The 23,779-nt window shown below is 40.2% G+C and overlaps 1 protein-coding gene across 2 annotated transcripts; it reads left to right on the top strand.

The window, feature by feature from the left end:
* The first annotated feature begins 938 nt into the window (after positions 1-938).
* Positions 939-23,532, top strand: LOC103697332 (ATP-dependent Clp protease ATP-binding subunit ClpA homolog CD4B, chloroplastic). Of its 2 annotated transcripts, none has more exons than XM_039131027.1 (9): positions 939-1,079; positions 2,445-3,059; positions 17,303-17,418; positions 17,520-17,642; positions 17,729-17,914; positions 18,212-18,427; positions 18,703-18,920; positions 21,499-21,739; positions 21,968-23,532. In XM_039131027.1, the coding sequence occupies exons 2-9, from the start codon at positions 2,495-2,497 to the stop codon at positions 23,138-23,140; spliced, it is 2,838 nt and encodes a 945-aa protein (XP_038986955.1). In that variant the 5' UTR covers positions 939-1,079; positions 2,445-2,494; the 3' UTR covers positions 23,141-23,532. The 2 variants fall into 2 exon arrangements, with proteins under 2 accessions (XP_038986955.1, XP_038986956.1); XM_039131028.1 differs by lacking the exon at positions 939-1,079 and having other exon boundaries at positions 2,495-3,059; positions 21,499-21,574; positions 21,650-21,739; positions 21,968-23,140.
* Positions 23,533-23,779: the final 247 nt, after the last annotated feature.

Consider the following 23,779-nt stretch of genomic DNA (forward strand, 5'->3'; position numbering starts at 1 on the left):
GGTCCGAACACCCATTGGATTAACGAGGTGAGGTCTGGTGCCCGGGCGGATCCCACGCAATGCCGAAGTCGTGGATGAACCCCGTGGTCGGCCAAGGGTCGTCCGGCCACAAGACACATCTTTTGACCACTTTGGCCTTTGGTTGGCACATGGCTCTCTCTCAGCTTGGCACTATGGCGGTGTTGCTTGCATGGGTCCTCAACACGGCGCCTGCGGTAGTCTGGCGGCCATGGCTGACCCCCTGCGAAGTGTTCTCCTCCCGCGAGGCCGACGGCATCGAAAAGAGGCCGGACCGTGGCGGATGCGGGAGGGGGGCGGGTCGCGGTCGGCAGCGGCCGTAGGAAGCGGAAGGGCGTCCCTTCTTCTTCCTCTTCTTCGGCACCTTCCCACCGTGGGGGCGGGGACATCCATGGCGACCGACTCCTGTCTTCTTCGGCATCTCCCCATCCGTGACGGGGATATCGTGGCCGGCGGCGGCTGTGGGAAGGAAGAGACCGACCCTTCTTCTTCCTCTTCTTCAGCACCTCCCTACTATGGGGGAAGGGGATGGGTGGGAGAGGAAGAGGCAGTGAGATGGAGTGTTTTGAGAGGAAAAAAAGGATTTTTAAATAGTGGTATTTTGGTCCAAAAAAAAAAGTTTTCCGATAAAGCTCAAAACAGTTTTTTCAAAAAGCTTCAAAATAGAGCTTATGCCAAAAAGCTGTTTTTAGCTTTCTGGAAAAGCTAAAACAGTTTTGCGAAATTTTTATCAAACACTATTTTTTTTGTAAAAGTGCTTTTGGAAGGTCAAAAATTACTTTTTGGCGATCTAAAAGCTCCTCCAAATGGGGCCTAAATATCAAAAACGTTATGACATCATTATGCAGGAAGTAGGAACTAATTTAATTAATCCAAGTGGGAGTAGCCGGTCTGGTTGGACCTTATTCACTGGTCCAAGATCGGGATGGCGACGGGAAGAAGACAACCCCCAGCGCGGCTCATCGTCGTCCACGTGGCTCCAATATCCTCTCGCCCGACAGCATCATATTGATACGAGAGGAGAAGCGTGCTCCGCCTCTTGCCCTAGCTGCAGCTCCGAGGTACGCGATTTCGCCCGTCTGTCCTCTTCTAGGGTTAATCCTGCTGCTTTTGTCGCACGATTCTGTCTGTAAATGATGAAATTTCTTAGCTTGGATCGGTTCGCGTGGAAGGATTCGAAATTTTTTGGTTTCTTGAGATGCGATTTGGTTTAGGTTTGGGATTTTGCTTTGTGCTTCGAATTGTCGCTTTCTGCTTACGTTTATGGGTAATTGTCCATTTTTAGGGCTTTTACTGATACTCTAGCGTTTTCTGATTTGCTTGGTTGATGGGTGTGGGAATTCGAAGTTTGGTTTCCATTTATGTTGCGGAGCAGCTATTGTGAATGTGAAATCGTGAAACTTTTTTTTGTTTGTATATTTTCTTGTGTAAAGTTTGAAAAGTGAGGATTTTTGAGCTGTGAATTGTGCTAATTTTTTTGTGGATTTTTACGTAAATTTCTTAATGGTTCGGTTTCCGTTTCTGTTCTACAGCTAAATGCGACCGTGAACAAGTGAGGCTTCCTTGTTCGATTCTTTGCATATAGAAAGAGTTTGAAAGATTAGATTTTGTTTGAGTTATGAATTCGGAACAGCTTCCCTTTTTTTTTTCTTTTTTTGGTTCGTTTGCTGATTTGTAGTTAAATTTCTTGATAACTACATACTGGTAAAGTTGTTACCAACCTGTGATCTGTTTCCTAATTGTTTTATGTAGGTTATTACGGTTGTGAATTTATGAACTTATTTGTGTGAATTTATTAATATTAAAAAAATGAGAAAGATTAGGTTTCTTGATCAGTGAATTCAGAGTTAGGTTAGGGCCTCTTCTTTCTGCTTCTGTTGTTGATTTCTACTGGCAAAGAAAGTAACTGTCTGTTGTTAGGAATATGAATTCATCAGCGATTGGGCTTCTTCTAATATTTTCCTGTATGCTCAAATATTTTGGTCGTCATCCTTGTTGCATGTATGGATATTCCTTAGTTTTTTCAAATGCTGATATGGAGAAAAATAATTCACTTAAGATGCATCTATTTGCCTCTGTTAATATCCTTGTCACCCAGTTCTTCTTGTGGCAATTGCAGTTCATTCCATAGTTCAGTTGCTTTAACCATTTTCCTTGAATTGTTCTGGAGTATAAGGTGGGTGGGTTGAATTTGATGTAGCATTAGTCAAACAAATTGTTAGCTATTCCACAATGAAGATCATAGACTTTCCCATGTATGTTTGGTCGCCCTATTTGACTTCCTATATGTTTTATTCCTATAGTCAAATGCTCTTCCACTCTTGCAGGTTTTTTGCGATCAAGTAATTATTCATTCTCTGTCCAAATATAGTAATAAATGGGAAAATATAAGCTAATGGCTATTGTCAATTGCTTTTTTGCTGCAGGTTTTTATATACATACATTCCATATAGCTGTTTCTCATTAGGCAGAAGATATGGCTGGTGCTTTGGTCCAGTCAGCTATTCTTCCTTCCCAAGTTGTGAGCAGAAACCGTGGACAGCTGAAAGGCGCTGGGAAGACTAGAAAGGCTCCCAAAATGATGGGCAACTTAAGATCACACCCTCTCAGATTGCAAGATTTTGCAGGCTTGCGGGGGGCAAATAATTTGGATTTGTTGTCCAGGTCTAGACAGGATTTTCATTCTTTGGTATCAGCTTATATCTCTTCTCCACAGGGCAAGGCTTGTCGAGGAGTCCCTGTAGCCATGTTTGAACGCTTCACAGAGAAGGCAATCAAAGTAATCATGCTTGCGCAAGAAGAAGCAAGGCGGCTAGGCCACAATTTTGTTGGGACAGAACAAATATTGTTGGGTCTTATTGGTGAAGGGACTGGTATTGCTGCAAAAGTTTTAAAATCAATGGGTGTAAATCTTAAAGATGCCCGTGTGGAAGTTGAAAAGATTATTGGAAGGGGCAGTGGTTTTGTTGCTGTTGAAATACCATTTACACCACGTGCGAAGCGAGTTTTGGAACTGTCACTTGAGGAAGCCCGCCAGCTTGGTACTGACCTATTCTCTAGATAAAAGTTTTCAATCCATGCATAACTTTATAACTCTTGCTTTTGTCGAATCGAAATATGTTATAAATGTAAATGTCATACTGTCAAGGATCTCTTATTCTAATTTTTAGTTGGCCATTATTTGACATTTCTTGCAGTTTGCTGTTGTCTCTTCTGTCTGTTTGTTCTTACTAGTTATTATCTTATTGCTTTATAATGTCCACTTATGGAGTTTGTATGTGTGCCATAGGGTATCAGCACCAACTTGGTACTAAGTTGTTCACCAGATAAAAGCTTCCAATTCATGCAGAACCTTTCAACTCATGCTTCCATCATATTGATGTTGTGAAATGTAAATAACATGATGTCACACATCTTTGATTCTAATATTTGGTCGACTGTTATTTGACATTTCTTGCAGCTTGCTGCTGTGCCCTTTATCTACTTGTTTTTGCGAGTTGCTATCCTGCTCAAGGTTCATTGAACCAATATTGGAGATCATAGTGTCTAGCGAATGGTTTGGTATGGTACTGGTATGTACCATACTGATCGGATGCATACTGGAATAAGAGGGAGGGAGATCAGAGGGAGGGTAGACAGAGTGAGGGGGGTCACTCAACCTGATGGAGGTGCCAATCCAATGCATACCAAAACCAGAGGGAGGGAGAGAGGGCTAGAGAGAGAGAGAGGACTCACTCGGCCTAGTGGAGGCGCCGACCTCGAGGCTTGATGCATACTGGAACCAGGGAGAGGGAGAGGGAAGCCTCATGTGGCTTGATGGAGGTGCTGATCCAGAGAAGGATAAGGGTCAGAGGTAGCTGAGACAAGATGGTGGAGGCGATGAAGGAGGATCTTCATCACAACCAGAGGAGGACGAGGTGGTGGCATTGCATCGATTTGAACCCCAATCCTAGCCGTGGTCGTCGTTGCATTGGCTTTGACATGATCACAAGCGGTCTGGCAGAGGCAGAGGATTGAGAAGAGGATGAGGGGAGAGAAAGCTTGAATTGAGAGCGAGGGGAAGAGGGAGAGGAGAATCAGGAGATTGGGAGAGGAGTCAAGAGAGTGCAGTGCAGAGGGGATTTTACTTTTCATATAAAAAAAGAGTAATTGGATCTACCAGCCGGACCATTTTGGTAACTACTTGGTCTGGTTCAGTATGTCCTGAACTGTTTGGTTTTGTATGTCTTGAACCGCTTGGTTCGGCATAGGTCGGTGGCCCTTGAGCGGTTTGGGGTGGCTTGGCGATCCTTAATCCTGCTACTTCTAAAGTTTATTTTTGTGTAGTTTATATTTTTGTACCATTGAGTATCTTGCAAAAGCAAGTTAGTATCATAATTTTTGAGGATGTTTAAAGCTAGTGCATCATGGACTTATTAGAATTATCCTCACTTACATAACATATTATGCACATGTAAACAAATTTTTGTATGCAATAAAAGTGAACATGGTATGGGAAGTTTAAGCATCTAGCCCAGAGATTTAGTGATCTTAAAGATTTTTGTACATGAATAACACATTATTTTGTCAACTTATTATGGTGATTTAAAAGTTTGCACTATTGTGCATATATTCATTACTTGTGAAGTGTTTAAATCTCTTGGCATGCTATGCGAGGATATTATGACCTAAGCAATGTAGCTTATGCATGTTCTGGCAGAGAGTCTTTGTCATTAGCCTTTTGTTGTGTTAGGAGTTTTGAACCTCATGGATCTATAAAATTCTACTATCCTGTTTTACGATGTTTTGTGGTATCTCAAGGGAACTTGGGTGTCTTTTCCAACCACATTAGGGAGATGACATTACAAGTAATGGGATTACCAAAGTTCACAATTATTTTTTTATTAACTATGTGTATATATTAATGTTGTGCTTGAAATGTTTCTGAAGGAGCAATAGAAATTAATTTAGATGGTATTACGCATCACAAATTGCAATACTTTCAACTTGTTTTTTTTTTTAAAAAAAGGAATTGAATGATTCTACCATGTTTCATTCACTAGCAAAAGAAATAGACCTTTCAATAGGGGAAACACAAAATGGAGATGAAGGGGAAGCCAAGCAGATTGAAGACTATTTTTTATTGTTTTTACTTCCAGCATTATGAGTTTCCCTTTTATGCTAAAAGGTGGAATTTCCCATCCTTAATTCATTTAAGATAATTAAAAGAATAAAGAGTGCTAGAGCAAATAACAATCCCAATCTCCAAATGGGTAACATGACAAACACCATAACCATAATTATCAGGTCTTATCCCAATTATTTAGGGTCATATTAACATGACAAACACCACTGATAAAAATTTATTAACTACAAGTTTACCATGTGGCATATAAAGAGGTCTAAGAACATAAAGAATTATCAAAATACCTTTTTAAAGTAAATGAAAAAGATATGGATTGTTTCAAAGATCTTGTTCATATACATTTGCAACAAATTTCTAACAACATGGAGTTAAAAACTACGAGAACACCTTGGTGCCGATTGGCATCATTTCATTCTTTCTATTTATAGAAGTAGAAAAATAAAAATTTTGTTGCTATTTTTTTCTAATTTTTAAAATATAAACATGCTCCGCATAGTCAATTATTTTTAAAAATAAACATATTGATGGTGCTGGAGATGGTTGTAGTTGCAGTGGAGGTTGTGATGGTGTTGATGAGCCAAGGTGGTGATGATGGCAGCGATGATATGATGGAAGAAAGGCGGAGGTGGCAACAACGGCAGAGGTGGCTGCAATGGCGGCAATTGTGGTGTTGAGGACACCAACAATGCGACAGGGGCAATGGTTATGGCAACGATGTGGTTATGATAGTGATGGTAGTGATAGTGATGATAGTAGTGTTGGAGGCATCAGCAATATAGTGGAGTTGGAGACGATAGTAGCGATGGCGTGACTGTGGCAACGATGGTGGTTGTAAGGGTGGCAGTGGCGGCGACAATGGTGGCATCAGTAGTGGTGGTGGTGATTATGGTGGAGGTGGTAGTGGTGTTGGTGGTAAAAACATAAGTTCCTCATTTTTAAGAATATTGAAAGTAGGGATTTCTTACTTTCATTTTTTCTAAAATTAATAAAAATGTCTTTTAAAAAATATAAATAAAAAAGTAGCACTAAACATGTTTTTTTGTCGCGGTTTTCATAATTTTTTTTAAAATAAAAAAAAGAATTAGAAGTGAGCAGGCCCTTAATATGTGTATATCAAAGTTTCTGGATCTAAAAATGGTTAGCAACATCAAGTCCTACATGGGATGGGATAAGAATGAAACATATAGAGAGAACAAGAAATATTCCTCTAGGTTTACGAGTTTTATGTATACATATACATATACATATACATATACATATACATACGTAATAGTTTTTTATCCTTTTCTTTCCCTAAAAGCAAAAATGAAAGTTTTGAAGGAAAAATTTCCCGAGTTGTCCGATAAAATCGAACGCCAGGCATGAAAAATCAGTTTTAAATTTTTTTTTATTTTATTTATAACAATTATAAATATTAAATTTAACTTTTATGTAAAATTACCTCAAGCCCGTAGCGGAAGTTGGTCGAGGTAATTTGAATCTGAATCTGGATCTAGATCCCTGAAGGTAGCTCTGCAAGGCCTGGATCTGCAAGCCCTCTACTTCGCACGCACGTCAAGCTTCGCAAGAAGGTTGGATGATGTCTTTACTCGTGCAAAACAATCTTTTGCAAAAGGACCCTTGGAAGAAAGGAAATCTAGAAAAAGGACCTTCCTATTTCTTTCTTTCTTCTCTTTCTTTCTTTCTTCGGTTTCTTTCCTCCCGTTTCTTCACAATACGCCTGAGCCGAACTGATGCCCGTCTCTTGATCTTGATCACAGAGGGAATGGAAGGAAGGAGAGGACACCGGCCCTAGACCGTACTCCAAACCACCAAAGGGAATGGAAGGGAGGAGAAAGGACTCCCTCTCTCTCTTCTTCTTCACAGAAGCAAATCTCCCCTTCTGTCTGACAATTTTCTTCTCAAGAAAATTCTCATCCTCTCATCTTCAAGATGATACGGTGGCCTCAAATAGGCCAACGCTAAGAGGGGTTAAGAGGCGTTATTGACCGAGCATTAAAGAATTCATTTATGGATGAATTTCATAACGCTCGTTTCAAAACAAACGGTGGGAAAAAACTAGTGAATCCATGAAAACGTGCCAGATTTCAAAAATCTAAATGAACCGGAATGTAGCCAGTTCAAAACCGAACATTTTGGTCCAGACGGCAAGCCGAACGGAGGCTAGACGGTGGCGCGGTGTGGAGACGAAGCTGGGAGGAAGAAGGCTCTGTTTTCTCCTCCCAGCATTTCTCCATCGCGGCTCACAAAGAAAAGTGTTAAGGGTCCATGAGGGAAAGTGGTCCACGGGTCCATGGGATTTAAAAACCAAGTCAGCCGTTAACCATTGAAATGGGTTTAGCCAAATAGGAAATGGGTTAGCCCATTTTGTAATAAAGCAAGCCTATTTGGTTCTAATCCAAATTGACAGCCGATTTAAATGATTTTTGACTCGGAAAAATTCCACATGAGTCCGACTCATGGGGAATTCAATTGGGTCCAGTTTCGGCTCGATCCAAATCCGACTTAGATCAGAACAAATACGAAATTAAATTCCACTTAAATCATGATCGAGCCCAATTACACTAATTTAGACCCAATCAAATCCAATCTCAACAATTGAGTCCTGATCAAGTTGCATTACATTAATTGAAACTTGATTGACCCGAAATACGGACTTAATTAGTTGTTCATCCATGAAATTTAGCATGTACCTCATGTTCGGTGCTAGCGGAACATAGACAGAACTAAATTCCAAATGACCCATAATTTAATTCTTAATTAAATTGGGTCAAGACTTTCCTACTTAGTTTGACTAATGTGCATGACTCCGATAGGTTCGAACACTAAGCCGGTAGTACATGGACTACTCCATGCACTAATCGAGGTGATCATCTAGCAATGATATCCGACGTCCGGATAGGTTGAATATGCAAAGCAACATTCAAGAACCTAAACGTATGGTTATTGCATAATTCATCCCTATGACCATCGATGCTCAAGATGACCTCAGAGTGGACTGTCGAACTCTGGGTCCGGTCATCCATAGTGTATTTCAATTAATCAAATCAAGTGACCATCACTTGGTTTACCCTGGCCAAGGTTTTACTGAATTGAAATACTGCGAGACATCAACTCCTATAATCTGGAGCGGTCAATCCCATCTTGACTCGTACACAGACTTCGCGAGTACTTGACTGCACCCAGCATCCTTCCGATCCCTGAATTAGAAATTCAGGTCATCCAGTGCCTAAGTACAGTGAGTTGCTTGCAAGTCACCGTAACAGTCTCAGGTCTAAGGGGTACTTATGCCCATACGCTTTGCAAGCTAACTCCTGACGGTAGAGTGCTATGCAGGTGAGTCACTGTTCAGTGACGATGTACTCCTACATCTCACCTGTATGCCATACAGTGTCTCCACACTCCTTGATTTAAAAGGACAACCAACTAAATGGCACACAACGACCTATACTTGACATAGCTATCGTCCAATTGATAGCTCATCATTTGGTCGCGAACTGGTTTAAGGACTAAATGATAAAACCTCTTTTATCCACTAAATTAGTCCTAAGGACTTCATCACAATACACAGGAGTTCAATTTGAAGATGCAACACTTGTGATGAATAGAAAATTGCCAGAGTAAAATTTTATTCATTTTAATAAAACATATACATAATTCAATTTCTTACAACTAAAAAATTGGCTTTGGGACACAATTCCCAACAACTCCCACTTGGACTAAAGCCAATTTGTACAGTATCTTATACCCATCTTCGATTTATGATAATCGAACTCCTTTACAGAAAGGGCTTTAGTGAATGGGTCAGCTAGGTTCTCCTTTCCATCGATCTTTTGAAGATTGACGTCACCTCGTTCCACGATCTCTCGTATAAGGTGGTAGCGATGCAGAATGTGCTTGGTTCTATGGTGGGACTTTGGCTCCTTTGCTTGTGCAATGGCTCCAGTATTGTCACAATACAAAAGAACTGAACCGTTGATTGAGGGAGCAACACCAAGTTGATTTACAAACTTCTTGATCCAAACAGCTTCCTTTGCCGCATCTGATGCAGTAACATACTCTGCTTCGCATACGGAATCGGCTACTGAATGCTGCTTGGAACTTTTCCAGCAGACTGCTCCTCCATTCAGGGTAAACACAAATCCTGACATACTCTTACTGTCATCATGGTCTGACTGAAAACTAGAGTCTGTAAACCCCACAAGTTTTAAGTCAGATTCTCCATAGATTAACCATTGGTCCTTAGTATTTCTTAAATACTTAAGGATGGTTTTCACCACCTTCCAATGGTTCTCACCCGGATCAGACTGATACCTACTCGCTACTGCTAGTGAGTAAGCAACATCCGGTCTTGTACATGTCATGGCGTACATGATAGAACCTATTGCAGAAGCATATGGGATTCTACTCATACGCTCTCTCTCTTCAGAAGTTGTCAGACAATCTTTCTTAGAGAGAAATTCCTTGGCCTATCGGAAGATAGCCCTTCTTGGAATTCTCCATGTTGAACCGCTTCAACATAGTGTCGATGTACGTGGATTGGGATAATTCAAGCAACCTCTTAGATCTATCTCTATAGATTTTCATCCCTAAGATGTAGGATGCTTCTCCCAGATCCTTCATGGAGAACTGTGATGACAGCCAGAGTTTCACATTTTGTAATGCATGAATGTCATTCCCAATTAAGAGAATGTCATCCACATACAGTACAAGAAATGTGATCACTCAACCATTAACCCACTTGTAGACACAAGGTTCTTCTCCGTTCTTAACGAAGCCATATGTTTTGATAGTTTTATCGAAACGTATGTTCCAACTTCGAGAAGCTTGCTTAAGTCCATAAATGGACTTTTGTAGCTTGCATACTTTGGACTCGTCTATGGATGTGAAATCCTCAGGTTGTATCATATACACCTCTTCTTCTAGCTCTCCATTTAGAAAAGCTGTTTTCACATCCATTGCTAGATTTCAGAATCCATATATGCTGCTATAGCTAGCATGATCCGAATAGATTTTAGCATTGCCACAGGAAAAAAAGTCTCGTTATAATCGGTACCATAATGTTGATGATATCCCTTGGCAACCAGACGGGTTTTATAGGTCTCCACCTTTCCGTCTGCGCCTCTCTTTCTCTTGAAGACCCATTTACACCCTATGGGTTTTATCCCTTCGGGTGGATCAACTAGTGTCCATACACTATTGATTTCCATGGATTCCATTTCGGATCTCATGGCATTAAGCCATAACTCAGAGTCGGACCTCTGCATAGCATCCATATAGGTAATCGGATCCTCATTGTTCTCATCAAGCTCAATGGGATCTGCGTCTTGGACCAAGAAATCATAGTATCTGTCCACTTGACGCGGTACTCTACCTGATCGCCTTAATGGTGCTTCTACATTGGGCTCCGGGTTTGATCTAATCGAATTCGGTTCTGTGGGTTCAGTAGTTTGTGTTAAATCTTCCATCTGCTGAGCTTCACTAAGTTCAACCTTAGAGGCAACAATTCCTTCACTAAGGAATTTCTTTTCCAAAAAGGTTGCCTTAAGTCCTACGAACATCTTTTGTTCATTAGGAAGGTAGAAGTAATAACCCCTAGTTTCCTTGGGGTACCTTACAAAATAACACTTATCGGATCTAGGACCAAGTTTGTCAGTTTGAGAACGTTTAACATAAGCCGGACATCCCCAAACCCTAAGGTATGAAAGTGTCGGCTTACGCCCAGTCCATATCTCATATGGAGTCTTCTCAACAGACTTACTTGGAACCTTATTTAGTATTATACATGCAGACTCTAAAGCATAACCCCAAAAAGATATAGGCAGACTAGTAAACCCCATCATGGATCGAACCATGTCTAACAGAGTTCGATTCCTCCTTTCGGATACACCATTGTGCTGAGGTGTTCCTGGAGGGGTCCATTGTGAGAGAATCCCATTCTCCTCTAGATAAGTCAAGAAATCACCGGAAAGGTATTCTCCTCCTCGGTCTGACCGAAGGATCTTAATACTCTTTTCAGTCTGTTTTTCTACTTCACTATGAAATCGTTTGAACATTTCAAATGATTCCGACTTATGCTCATCAGATAGACATACCCATACCTGGATAGGTCATCTGTGAAGGTTATGAAGTAGGCATAATCACCTTTGGCACTTACGTTCATAGGTCCACATACATCAGTATGTATGAGGCCAAGAACATCGCTGGCTCGTTCACCTTTTCTAGAAAAAAGGTGATTTGGTCATTTTACCCAGAAGATAGGATTCACAAGTTGGCAATGATTCACAATCATTGATTTCTAAAATGCCCTGTTGGCTGTTGGGCTAACCTGTTTATCTTATTTTTATTTATATGACCTAGCCGGCAATGCCATAAATAAGCTTCATTGACATTATCTAACTTAGGGCGTTTATTAGAAGTGTACATTACATTCACAGGCAGTGATAGAGTATAAATGCCATATTTCAATTATCCACGAAAAATTTTAATACCATTCAAAATGATATCACAAAAATTTTCTTTTATTGATAAACAATAACCATTTTTGGCCAAAAGACCTACAGAGATGACATTCATTAAAAATGTTGGACAATAATGATAATCATCTAATATGACTACTCTAGATTCAAAAACAAGCTGAATGACTCCTAAAACTAGGACTGGAACTGATCTTCCATCTCCAACGTTCAGGAATCTCTCGTCATTCTTGAATCTTCTACTAACTTGAAGTCCCTGCAATGAATTGCAAATATTAATTGGACTTCCGGTATCCAATACCCAAGTGGTAGAATCATAAATTGAAAAATTACAAGGTGTTATCATATAATTACCTTGTGCAGCAACTGTTTGCTGCTTTTTCTTCTTAGGCCTGTTTGGATCAAGGGACGTTATGTAAGCCGGATAGTTCCGCTTCCAATGACCCATCTTCTTACAGAAGAAGCACTCTGCTTTGCTCTTATCGGCTTTACGCTTCTTAGTCTGGCTGGGCTTAGAGACCCCAGCACGAGCTTTCTGCACCTTCTTCTTCTTTCCTTTCTTAAAGGAAGAAAGTCCTGCAGAAGTCCCACCTACCACATTCACCGACTCCTTTTTGAGTTGGTGATCCTTCTCATAGGTCTGCAGTAAACCTAACAAACCATGATAGGATACTTCAGGTTTAGTCATTCTATAATGACTAAGGAAGGTCAGGTAGGACTTGGGAAGTGAGTTTAAAATGGCGTCCTTGCCCAATTGCTCGTGCAAAGGAAAGCCAAGTTTACTTAGGCGATCGATTTGTTCGATCATGTACAATACATGATCGGTGACCGATGCCCCTTCCCTCATGCGGGCATTGAATATAGCGCAGGAGGTTTTATGTCGTTCAACATCATCAGGTGTGCCGAAAGACTCCTTCAACATTTGAAGGATTTCCACTGGCTGCGCTTCCTCGAATTTACGACTAAACTCATCATTCATCGAGGCCCTCATGATGCAACGCACTGTAGTGCGATCGTTGAGCCACTTCTGATAAGCGTCTTTGATTGCACGTGGTGCATTGGCTGCAGGTTCCTCAGGTGCAGGATCCGATATCACATACAGGAGCCGCTCATGCTCTAATACTATTTTCATCTTTCGATACCAGCTATCGAAGTTAGGTACATTAAGCTTATCATTGTCTAATAGTTTTCGGAGGGACAATGAGTTAGCCATATCTGAAAAATAAAGGAAAAACCCAACTAATCAGTATATGATTTATTTAATCCTAAAGACTTGGACTTTAGTCTAAAGTTTTCTCTCACTATTTTAATCGAATTAATAGCCTCTACCTTTAATTCGAGGAATTACTTTAATTTCCTAGTGGGTGCTAGAATCCGCACTGCATACGAGCCCAAGGCTCGGCCAACCCATGTGCATCTAAGGGTAGGTACATTACCAATTATTTCTCTAAACAATTTCTAGCAATCAATTTTGCCCCAAGTGGTAATCAGTAGGCGGAGGCCTCCACTGAAAATCCTGGTTAGGTCCAACCATTAATGAACTAACTCGATGATACTACCTAATGTATGATCAGGCCCGAGGAAGGCTCGGCCAACCTAATCACAATTAGATAGCTCAAAAAGCTATCATATAATGAAGGATAATTCCAGTGTTTAGAGGAACACCAGACGGAAGCGTCCTGCATGTTCAACTGTAATATTGGACCTATTATCATTCACCTTAATGGGAGGCTATGATCTAGTTATCTATATAACTTTATCATTTTAAGGACCTAATAATTTAGAGGATTTTAAATGATATGTAACCTGATCGATAATTCTAAATCCTCCCACTGATTTCACCAAATCATATAGAGAACTAGCTCTTATTGGTCTATTAGACACCTAAATCAGTCACACTGATTTCCTTAATGGCATGGGTGAGTGCCAAGTCTCAAGGTACCTTAATCAAAACTTGATCGACCAAATTGGCCAGGTAAGAGAGATCATGGGAGGGTTACGCTATTAACCTCTTTCCTAGACACCAACTATGTTGGCCAGGTAAGAGGTAGCCCCAATTAAAAACCATGATCAAATGCCGACTTACCTTAGACACCAATTGGTTTATCAAGTTGATTTAGGTTATCCTTAGGAACTCGGGCTCGACCACTGAGCCACAATCAGATCCAATTGAAATGTTTGGATATGATAAACTACAACTATTGAGTTTATCATTTTATAAAGCTTGATTTAGTCTAGTTCAACTATTGATTAGATTAAATCATGTTTCTTAAGTTAGTCCATTTCAATTTGATTTCATGATTAGGTCTAACCTAGTCAACTAATCTGATTGTGCTAACCCATGCCCCAAAACCCATGTTCAAATTTAAATTTTAATTCGAATTTTAAATTTTGAATTTTAAATCTTTATTTGAAATTCAAATTTTAAATTTTAAATTCAACATTTAATTCTTTATTAAATGTATTATGATCATGGATTCAAGGTGTCAATTTATTCCAAATATAAACAATTTATATTTAAACTTTGTGGTCATAATAAATTAAAACTAAAATTTCATAAACATCAATTATGCATAATTTCACAAAAATAAACTATTTATTTTATGATACAAATTAATTTCAATTTTGTACTAGGACAACCTTTTCACTATAAGGGATTAACCTTATAGCAGGACAACCTTATAATTCAGCACAAGATTGATATTTTATCAATAAATCTAGATCTAATCTTAATTTAAAAATTAAATCATGCATAATTCTAGATGTTATAGGCCAATTCCATCGGCCAACCTGGCTCTGATACCAGTTGAAGGAAAAATTTCCCGAGTTGTCCGATAAAATCGAACGCCAGGCATGAAAAATTATTTTTAATTTTTTTTTATTTTATTTATAACAATTATAAATATTAAATTTAACTTTTATGTAAAATTACCTCAAGCCCGTAGCGGAAGTTGGTCGAGGTAATTTGAATCTGAATCTGGATCTAGATCCCTGAAGGTAGCTCTGCAAGGCCTGGATCTGCAAGCCCTCTACTTCGCACGCACGTCAAGCTTCGCAAGAAGGTTGGATGATGTCTTTACTCGTGCAAAACAATTTTTTGCAAAAGGACCCTTGGAAGAAAGGAAATCTGGAAAAAGGACCTTCCTATTTCTTTCTTTCTTCTCTTTCTTTCTTTCTTCGGTTTCTTTCCTCCCGTTTCTTCACAATACGCCTGAGCCGAACTGATGCCCGTCTCTTGATCTTGATCACAGAGGGAATGGAAGGAAGGAGAGGACACCGGCCCTAGACCGTACTCCAAACCACCAGAGGGAATGGAAGGGAGGAGAAAGGACTCCCTCTCTCTCTTCTTCTTCTTCACAGAAGCAAATCTCTCCTTCTGTCTGACAATTTTCTTCTCAAGAAAATTCTCATCCTCTCATCTTCAAGATGATACGGTGGCCTCAAATAGGCCAACGCTAAGAGGAGTTAAGAGGCGTTATTGACCGAGCATTAAAGAATTCATTTATGGATGAATTTCATAACGCTTGTTTCAAAACAAACGGTGGGAAAAAACTAGTGAATCCATGAAAACGTGCCAGATTTCAAAAATCTAAATGAATCGGAATGTAGCCAGTTCAAAACCGAACATTTTGGTCTAGACGGCAAGCCGAACGGAGGCTAGACGGTGGCGCGGTGTGGAGACGAAGCTGGGAGGAAGAAGGCTCTGTTTTCTCCTCCCAGCATTTCTCCATCGCGGCTCACAAAGAAAAGTGTTAAGGGTCCATGAGGGAAAGTGGTCCATGGGTCCATGGGATTTAAAAATCAAGTCAGCCGTTAACCATTGAAATGGGTTTAGCCAAATAGGAAATGGGTTAGCCCATTTTGTAATAAAGCAAGCCTATTTGGTTCTAATCCAAATTGACAGCCGATTTAAATGATTTTTGACTCGGAAAAAATTCCACATGAGTCCGACTCATGGGGAATTCAATTGGGTCTAGTTTCGGCTCGATCCAAATCCGACTTAGATCAGAACAAATACGAAATTAAATCTCACTTAAATCATGATCGAGCCCAATTACACTAATTTAGACCCAATCAAATCCAATCTCAACAATTGAGTCCTGATCAAGTTCCATTACATTAATTGAAACTTGATTGACCCGAAATACAGACTTAATTAGTTGTTCATCCATGAAATTTAGCATGTACCTCATGTTCGGTGCTAGCGGAACATAGACAGAACTAAATTCCAAATGACCCATAATTTAATTCTTAATTAAATTGGGTCAAGACCTTCCTACTTAGTTTGACTAATGTGCGTGACTCCGATAGGTTCGAACACTAAGCCGGTAGTACATGGACTACTCCATGCACTAATCGAGGTGACCATTTAGCAATGATACCCGACGTCCGGATAGGTCGAATATGCAAAGCAACATTCAAGAACCTAAACATATGGTTATTGCATAATTCATCCCTATGACCATCGATGCTCAAGATGACCTCAGAGTGGACTGTCGAATTCTGGGTCCGGTCATCCATAGTGTATTTCAATTAATCAAATCAAGTGACCATCACTTGGTTTACCCTGGCCAAGGTTTTACTGAATTGAAATACAGCGAGACATCAACTCCTATAATCTGGAGCGGTCAATCCCATCTTGACTCGTACACAGACTTCGCGAGTACTTGACTGCACCCAGCATCCTTCCGATCCCTGAATTAGAAATTCAGGTCATCCAGTGCCTAAGTACAGTGAGTTGCTTGCAAGTCACCGTGACAGTCTCAGGTGTAAGGGGTACTTATGCCCATATGCTTTGCAAGCTAACTCCTGACAGTAGAGTGCTATGCAGGTGAGTCACTGTTCAGTGACGATGTACTCCTACATCTCACCTGTATGCCATACAGTATCTCCACACTCCTTGATTTAAGAGGACAACCAACTAAATGGCACACAACGACCTATACTTGACATAGCTATCGTCCAATTGATAGCTCATCATTTGGTCGCGAACTGGTTTAAGGACTAAATGATAAAACCTCTTTTATCCACTAAATTAGTCCTAAGGACTTCATCACAATACACAGGAGTTCAATTTGAAGATGCAACACTTGTGATGAATAGAAAATTGCCAGAATAAATTTTTATTCATTTTAATAAAACATATACATAATTCAATTTCTTACAACTAAAAAATTGGCTTTGGGACACAATTCCCAACAAGTTTTATTTCTTGTGCACAAATGGTTACTTAAAACAACATAGTTTCCATATTACAATAGCAAACGGCCCAGATTTTTTTATTAACCTGGATGGCCGCAGAAGTAAATATTTTTCTTTCTATTTATGGATCTTTATTATCCGACTAAATTGAGAAAGAAAATGATATCACATGGATTGATATTACTTGCCCCTCCCCCCTTCCTCTCCCCAAACCAAATAAGAAAGGAGATCCACTTTTTTATGTAAAACTCTATCTTAGGTATGGGATTCATGGAATCATACCAAATCAGTGATCTACTTTGGTTTCTATCTCAACTTTTATTTAAATTTGAGATTTGCCGAATCTCAAATCAATGAGCATGTATAACAGAGTGGAGATCTGAAGGGGGGACCAAATATATCCTCATATGACACCCACACACATGTATATATTTGTTTTATTAAGCAAAAGTTCCTAAGTACAAACTTGTTAATTCTTCAGGTCATAACTATATTGGATCTGAGCACTTGCTTCTTGGGCTGTTGCGGGAGGGTGAGGGTGTAGCTGCTCGTGTGCTTGAGAGTCTTGGAGCTGATCCAAGCAATATCCGTACACAGGCATGTTCTAATTCAGAAGTTGGTCCATACATATACATGCATATATAATCTTCTGCACTTTTAACGATTATGTGGACTATAATCTTCTGTTTTTTAAGTAGGTCATTAGGATGGTTGGTGAAAGCACAGAAGCTGTTGGTGCTGGGGTTGGAGGAGGAAGCAGCGGCCATAAGACGCCCACACTTGAGGAGTATGGTACTAATTTGACAAAGTTAGCGGAGGAGGTAATTTCTCATTTTTTGATCATAAAGAATGCATATTAATACTTGTTATTGAAACATTAAAATCTAAACATTTTATGATGTTACAGGGCAAACTAGATCCAGTTGTTGGCAGGCAAGAGCAAATAGAACGTGTTACCCAAATTCTGGGAAGGCGGACAAAGAACAATCCCTGTCTGATTGGAGAGCCTGGTGTTGGAAAGACGGCCATTGCAGAAGGACTTGCTCAACGCATAGCAAATGGGGATGTTCCAGAAACAATTGAAGGAAAGAAGGTTTGTTTGGATTATCCTATTCAACTAGTTGTCATGTACAGGTTTTGGTCACTTCTGTTTCTTTAGTAATTCTGGGAATTACATTTGTTCCTTTTGTCTGATATAGTTAATCATGCATTTGTCCTTTGTTTTCCTTTTCTGGGTGCAATATTTGACAATATTGGGTATCTTTCTGATTGTCTGATTGCTTCTAATCACCCATCTTTGGCTCTCAATCATAATACTTGACTTTGGACAATGCTATTTTTTGACTCGATCATCTCTCTCTCTCTCTCTCTTTCTTTTTGAAAAATCTAGGTCATTACCCTTGATATGGGACTCCTTGTTGCTGGTACAAAATATCGTGGAGAGTTTGAAGAAAGATTAAAAAAGCTGATGGAGGAAATAAAGCAAAGTGATGAGATAATGCTCTTTATCGATGAGGTACACACATTAATTGGAGCAGGAGCAGCAGAGGGTGCGATAGATGCTGCTAATATCTTAAAACCAGCTCTTGCGAGAGGTGAACTACAGGTATTAGAAGATTTCATGTCACTTTTTCCCCCTTTACCTTTTGCCCATAGTTGATTATTGTCATTTCTATTTTATAAAGTGTTATTTTTCATTGAAGATTTGGAGTACTGTTCTTGATTGCTTTAACACTGGAAAGCCATCGAGCCTTCATCTTTTTGTGAAACTAACTTTTAGCTAACTTTTTCTTATTAGTTTCTACTTTACATCTTGTAAATGGAGTTCCAAGATGCTAGTAACTGGCCATAGTAAACCAAGCCCTTGTTCATTTTGTTCAGTGTATTGGAGCCACAACACTCGATGAATACAGGAAGCACATTGAGAAGGATCCTGCTCTGGAAAGACGATTTCAGCCAGTAAGAGTACCAGAGCCAACAGTTGATGAATCAATTCAGATTCTGAAGGGGCTTCGTGAACGCTATGAGATTCACCACAAACTTCGTTACACAGATGAAGCTTTAGTTGCTGCTGCTCAATTGTCATATCAATACATTAGGTTTGTTATTCAAGTTTCAATACATAAGGTTTCTGTATGTTAGTCCTTTTAGTTTGGTAAGTAGAATCAGGGCATAGTTTCCTCATACAATGCTGTTTTTTATATGCTGTTACCATTCTTAGGTGAACTGTATGTGGTAATTGGTGGGTCAGAAAAGTCTCTTTTCTTTTCAATGATCAATGGTACCTAATATTGTATAAAAGCACTTGCTTAAGGCTTCTGCTGCCTAACACCTTGATGTGGGGCTCTCCAAAAACTTCTTGGGGTTCATGCGTCTGACTTTATTGCAGTGTTACTTGAACACTTGGCATGTGTGCCAAGTGTCCAAATGTCCCCGAGTGTCGGACATGGTAGCCTCCAAAAATCTAGGTAGGCATGCATGCATGTATGGATACATGTATGTAACAAATACAGACATGCATGTGTGTAACAAATACATACATGCATGTGTGTAACAAATATGAACTCTTTATAACCTTTTAGTGTACCGGTACATGGTATTGGAGGCATTTCGACACTCAGTAAGGAAGGTGTGCCGACACTCGGTACGCCAAAAAGATTTCATACCGTATTGTACCGATACAGTGCTAGTGTGGCACCGATACGGAGTCTGGTATCCAGACGGCGAACCGTGGTCACATGAGATGCTTTTTCTTTTTCTGCTATATATCTTGCCATCCTTTCTACCTTATTATTGATTCTCTAATTGTGAGTCACATCTTTGGTACTTTAGGAAAAGGGTGAGTGTTGGTGCAACAGTAAGGTTGCTCCATTATGACCTAGAAGTCATGGATTTGAAACCTCTCCACACATGGGGATAAGGTTGTATAAATCTGATCCTCCATAAACCCAGCAATGGAGTGATCCTTATGCATTGGGCGGCCTTTATCTTTGGTGCTAAGGCAAAGTTACGATCATTTAAAAAGAAATCATATTTTAAGAATTATCCATGCAACTTGGTAGCAGGGAGTTTATTCTTGCAAGTAGCTAGAAGTCAAGAAACTATGACTACTAACTCTAAGAGATGCACCCACAATAAGCATTAAAAATTCGAGGACAAAGAAAAGTAGATGTTACTGGGAGTGCTGGAGAAGTCTTAAAACTTTAGGTTCTAAATTATTTTGCATCCATAGATATTTGGGATAAATATTAGAAGGCAATTTGGATGGTGTTTAGAGAGACTATTGGGTTAGAACTCTTTAAACTAAGGGCTCTGTTTCTTAGTTGAACAAGAAGACGTTCTTGATTGGAAAAGCATATTGTCTTTAGGAAGCATATTTTGAGTGAAATTAGCATTGAAAAATCTTTTCTGGCTATGTATTGGATATAGAGTTTCCTCATGTCCCAAGGATTGTGGTACAGAGTGAGAGGGTTCTTGCATAAGACTATATAAGTTTCAATAACATTAATGAAATGCTAAATTTTCCTTATTGAAAGTTACCTTTATTGTCGCTTTCTTGTTTTTTTAACCTAAAATTTGGTGTTAAGAAGGCATAATGTTCTTTTGAAACAAGGTCTACTATGCCAGAACTGGGGCTTGGATTGGTTGCTTGGCAGCACGGGTCAGTATGCCCCTGTACCGTTCTGTGCTGGGCCCGTACTGACACAGTAGAGGAGGCAGGAGAGAGGGGGAATGGGAGAGAGGAAAAGAGAGAGAAAAGGAAGAGAGAGGGAGGGAGAGATCACTTCCGTGCCGGCCTCCCTCTCTCTTCCTTCCTCTCGCTCTCCCTCCCTTCCCTGCTCGCTTTCTCTCTTTTCCTCTTTTTCCTTCTCCTTCTCCTTCTCTTCTATTGAAAGCTTTTCGTTTCGGTTGCCGGAACTGTCCCGGTCCGCCACTGGTACGGCTCGGTACGTCCTGAACCATCCGGTTCGAAATGGTTCCACCGACCATGCTTTGAACCGCTTCAACTTTTCTTTTTTTGTTTTCAAATAATAAAAGGTATATGGTAAAATCTGGGTTGTTGATGCCTTGTTTTTATAGGATTTAGAATGGGATGATGAATGATATCTTTTGCATGTCTGCTCGCAAAACTTCACATCCCAACAGTTGCATGATTGTATGATATGTGCCCTGTGGTTCCCTTACAATCTATAAGAGCAGAATTGAGGAAGCTTTGATGGTAAACAGTTGCCTAAATATAAGTATTTTATGAGCTTTTCTTGCAAAAGAAACTACAAATTTAATTTAGCTGACCTCTGTAGAAAGTGAGATGTGAATATGAAACATGATGTGAACACTACTAAGAATGCTTGCTCTAATTCTGCCTATCTTTTAGTAATTCTCTCTTCATGCAACCAAACAAAATCTTAAAGGGCAGACTTTTGCCCTAGAGGTTCATTCTACTGTTAAGAGATCACTTTTTTATCACGCTGGATGCTTTCATTCATCTTGCACTAATAACTAACAACTATGGAGGAGTGTTTTTTCTATCTTACCCAAAGATTGGCAACTACTCCTTCATACGGGTTTGCCTAACCCAAAATCATCTCTCTGGCACAGTACATTTTTGACGGTTGATTCATATTCTTCCTCCCTTGCTTTCTATTGGATTTCTTATACATTTTTGTGTTCCTTCAGTGACCGCTTCCTTCCTGATAAAGCAATTGACTTGATTGATGAAGCTGGTTCTCGTGTGAGGCTACGCCATGCACAGGTATGGCTTTATCTTTTCCCATTCAAACAGGAAGTTTCTCTGCTTGCTGTATTAAGGAAGATCTGTCCTTGCCAGCTTCCCGAGGAGGCCCGAGAACTTGACAAAGAGCTCAGGCAGATCACCAAGGAGAAAAATGAGGCGGTCCGTAGCCAAGATTTTGAGAAGGTATTTGACTATCAATTTCTGATTAACTATCGATTTTGTAATTATTCATATCAAACATTTTGGCAGTTATAAATGAGCTTGAGAGATGGAAGTTGTGTTTCAAACAATATTTGTTTGAGCTGACTGCTCATCTTATTTAGATTTATGTAGTTGTTTCATCTTAATCAGCCTGCCTCATCCCATCTAACCTATATCTACTCTTCTTGGACTAAAATATATTTTTGACAGGCTGGGGAGCTTCGTGATCGGGAGATGGAACTGAAGGCGCAGATATCAGCCCTAATTGACAAGGGTAAAGAGAGAAGTAAAGCGGAGAGCGAGGCAGGTGATTCGGGCCCTGTTGTGACAGAAGCAGACATACAACACATTGTGTCTTCTTGGACTGGAATCCCAGTTGAGAAAGTCTCGAGTGATGAGTCAGATCGCCTCCTTAAGATGGAAGAGACTCTTCACAAGCGTGTTATTGGCCAGGACGAGGCTGTCAAAGCCATAAGCCGTGCCATCCGCCGAGCCCGTGTCGGTCTCAAGAATCCCAACCGGCCAATTGCTAGCTTCATATTTTCTGGGCCAACTGGTGTTGGAAAATCAGAGCTGGCTAAGGCACTGGCTGCTTACTACTTTGGCTCTGAGGAAGCCATGATCAGACTAGACATGAGTGAGTTCATGGAGAGACATACAGTCTCCAAGCTCATCGGCTCACCTCCTGGTTATGTTGGGTACACTGAGGGTGGGCAGCTAACTGAAGCAGTTCGCCGTCGCCCCTATACTGTTGTCCTCTTTGATGAGATAGAGAAGGCTCACCCGGATGTATTCAACATGATGCTTCAAATTTTAGAGGATGGGAGGTTAACGGATAGTAAGGGACGAACTGTGGATTTCAAGAACACCCTGCTGATTATGACGTCCAATGTTGGAAGCAGTGTGATTGAGAAGGGAGGGCGTAGGATAGGATTTGATCTTGACTATGATGAGAAAGACAGCAGCTATAATCGAATCAAGAGCCTGGTTACCGAGGAGTTGAAGCAGTATTTCAGGCCCGAATTCTTGAATAGGTTGGATGAAATGATCGTGTTCCGGCAGTTGACAAAGCTTGAGGTAAAGGAAATTGCTGATATAATGCTGAAAGAGGTGTTTGAGAGGCTGAAGGCTAAGAACATAGAACTTCAAGTTACAGAGAGGTTTAGAGACAGGGTGGTAGAGGAAGGTTATAGCCCAAGCTATGGAGCAAGGCCCTTGAGGAGGGCCATAATGAGGCTCTTGGAGGACAGCTTGGCAGAGAAGATGCTTGCTGGAGAGATCAAAGAGGGAGACTCTGCCATTGTGGATGTTGACTCTGATGGAAATGTTACAGTTCTTAGTGGTGCAACTGGTGTACCAGAGTCCCCAGCTATTCCTGTATGAAGTGTAATAAACAATGTACCATTTAATTGTTGAGCGGTTTCATGTTAATGTACTTCATCTAGGTAGAGGCTACCACAGCAGCAGCAGCCCAATCATCTTATTTGCTGGTTTTAAGTTTGTGACAGCTTACAGCATACAGCCCCATGAATAGAGTCCGGGTAATTAAAGTTTGAGGTTAGGGCACCAAGAAGAGCAAATTAGTTTGACTCATTAAGTCAGAAGGCAGACTTGAGCTATTTCTGTTCTTTATCAAAATTGTGTACTCTGATAGTATTTTCCTGCTCTTTAGCTTCTCTGTACGAACTGGCTAGATTTTATGCAAACTAGCTTGTAATGCATGGTCAGACCTAGTTGTGAATCAAATGCCATATATATTATTCACTGCTCGGAAATTTGTTATTGATCACTTAATCTTCCAGGAGGAGATGCCCAAACTTGCGATGTGTTGGGTGTGCTACCTTTACCTTTTTCTTAATTACATAGTCAAGCAATCACTTTTCCATTAGTATGGTGTTCAGGGCTTGGATTGCTTCACAGGAGGCAAGGGAAGGTGACATGCTGTTTGTCTGCTGTTTCTGGTAAGTGAGATCTTCGGAAAACCTTTCACCAGATTTTAGCCCTCAGTTTTATCGATATTAA

Source organism: Phoenix dactylifera, chromosome 10, assembly GCF_009389715.1.
Source record: "Phoenix dactylifera cultivar Barhee BC4 chromosome 10, palm_55x_up_171113_PBpolish2nd_filt_p, whole genome shotgun sequence".
In the NCBI taxonomy this organism is placed as follows: domain Eukaryota; kingdom Viridiplantae; phylum Streptophyta; class Magnoliopsida; order Arecales; family Arecaceae; genus Phoenix; species Phoenix dactylifera.

What these genes read in the sequence shown, in the direction of transcription:
- LOC103697332 (XM_039131027.1), top strand. Translation starts at nt 2,495, where the DNA reads ATGGCTGGTGCTTTGGTCCAGTCAGCTATTCTTCCTTCCCAAGTTGTG. An exon ending in TGAGGAAGCCCGCCAGCTTG is followed by an intron (nt 3,060 to 17,302) that starts GTACTGACCTAT and finishes TTAATTCTTCAG; the next exon opens with GTCATAACTATATTGGATCT. An exon ending in TGACAAAGTTAGCGGAGGAG is followed by an intron (nt 17,643 to 17,728) that starts GTAATTTCTCAT and finishes ATGATGTTACAG; the next exon opens with GGCAAACTAGATCCAGTTGT.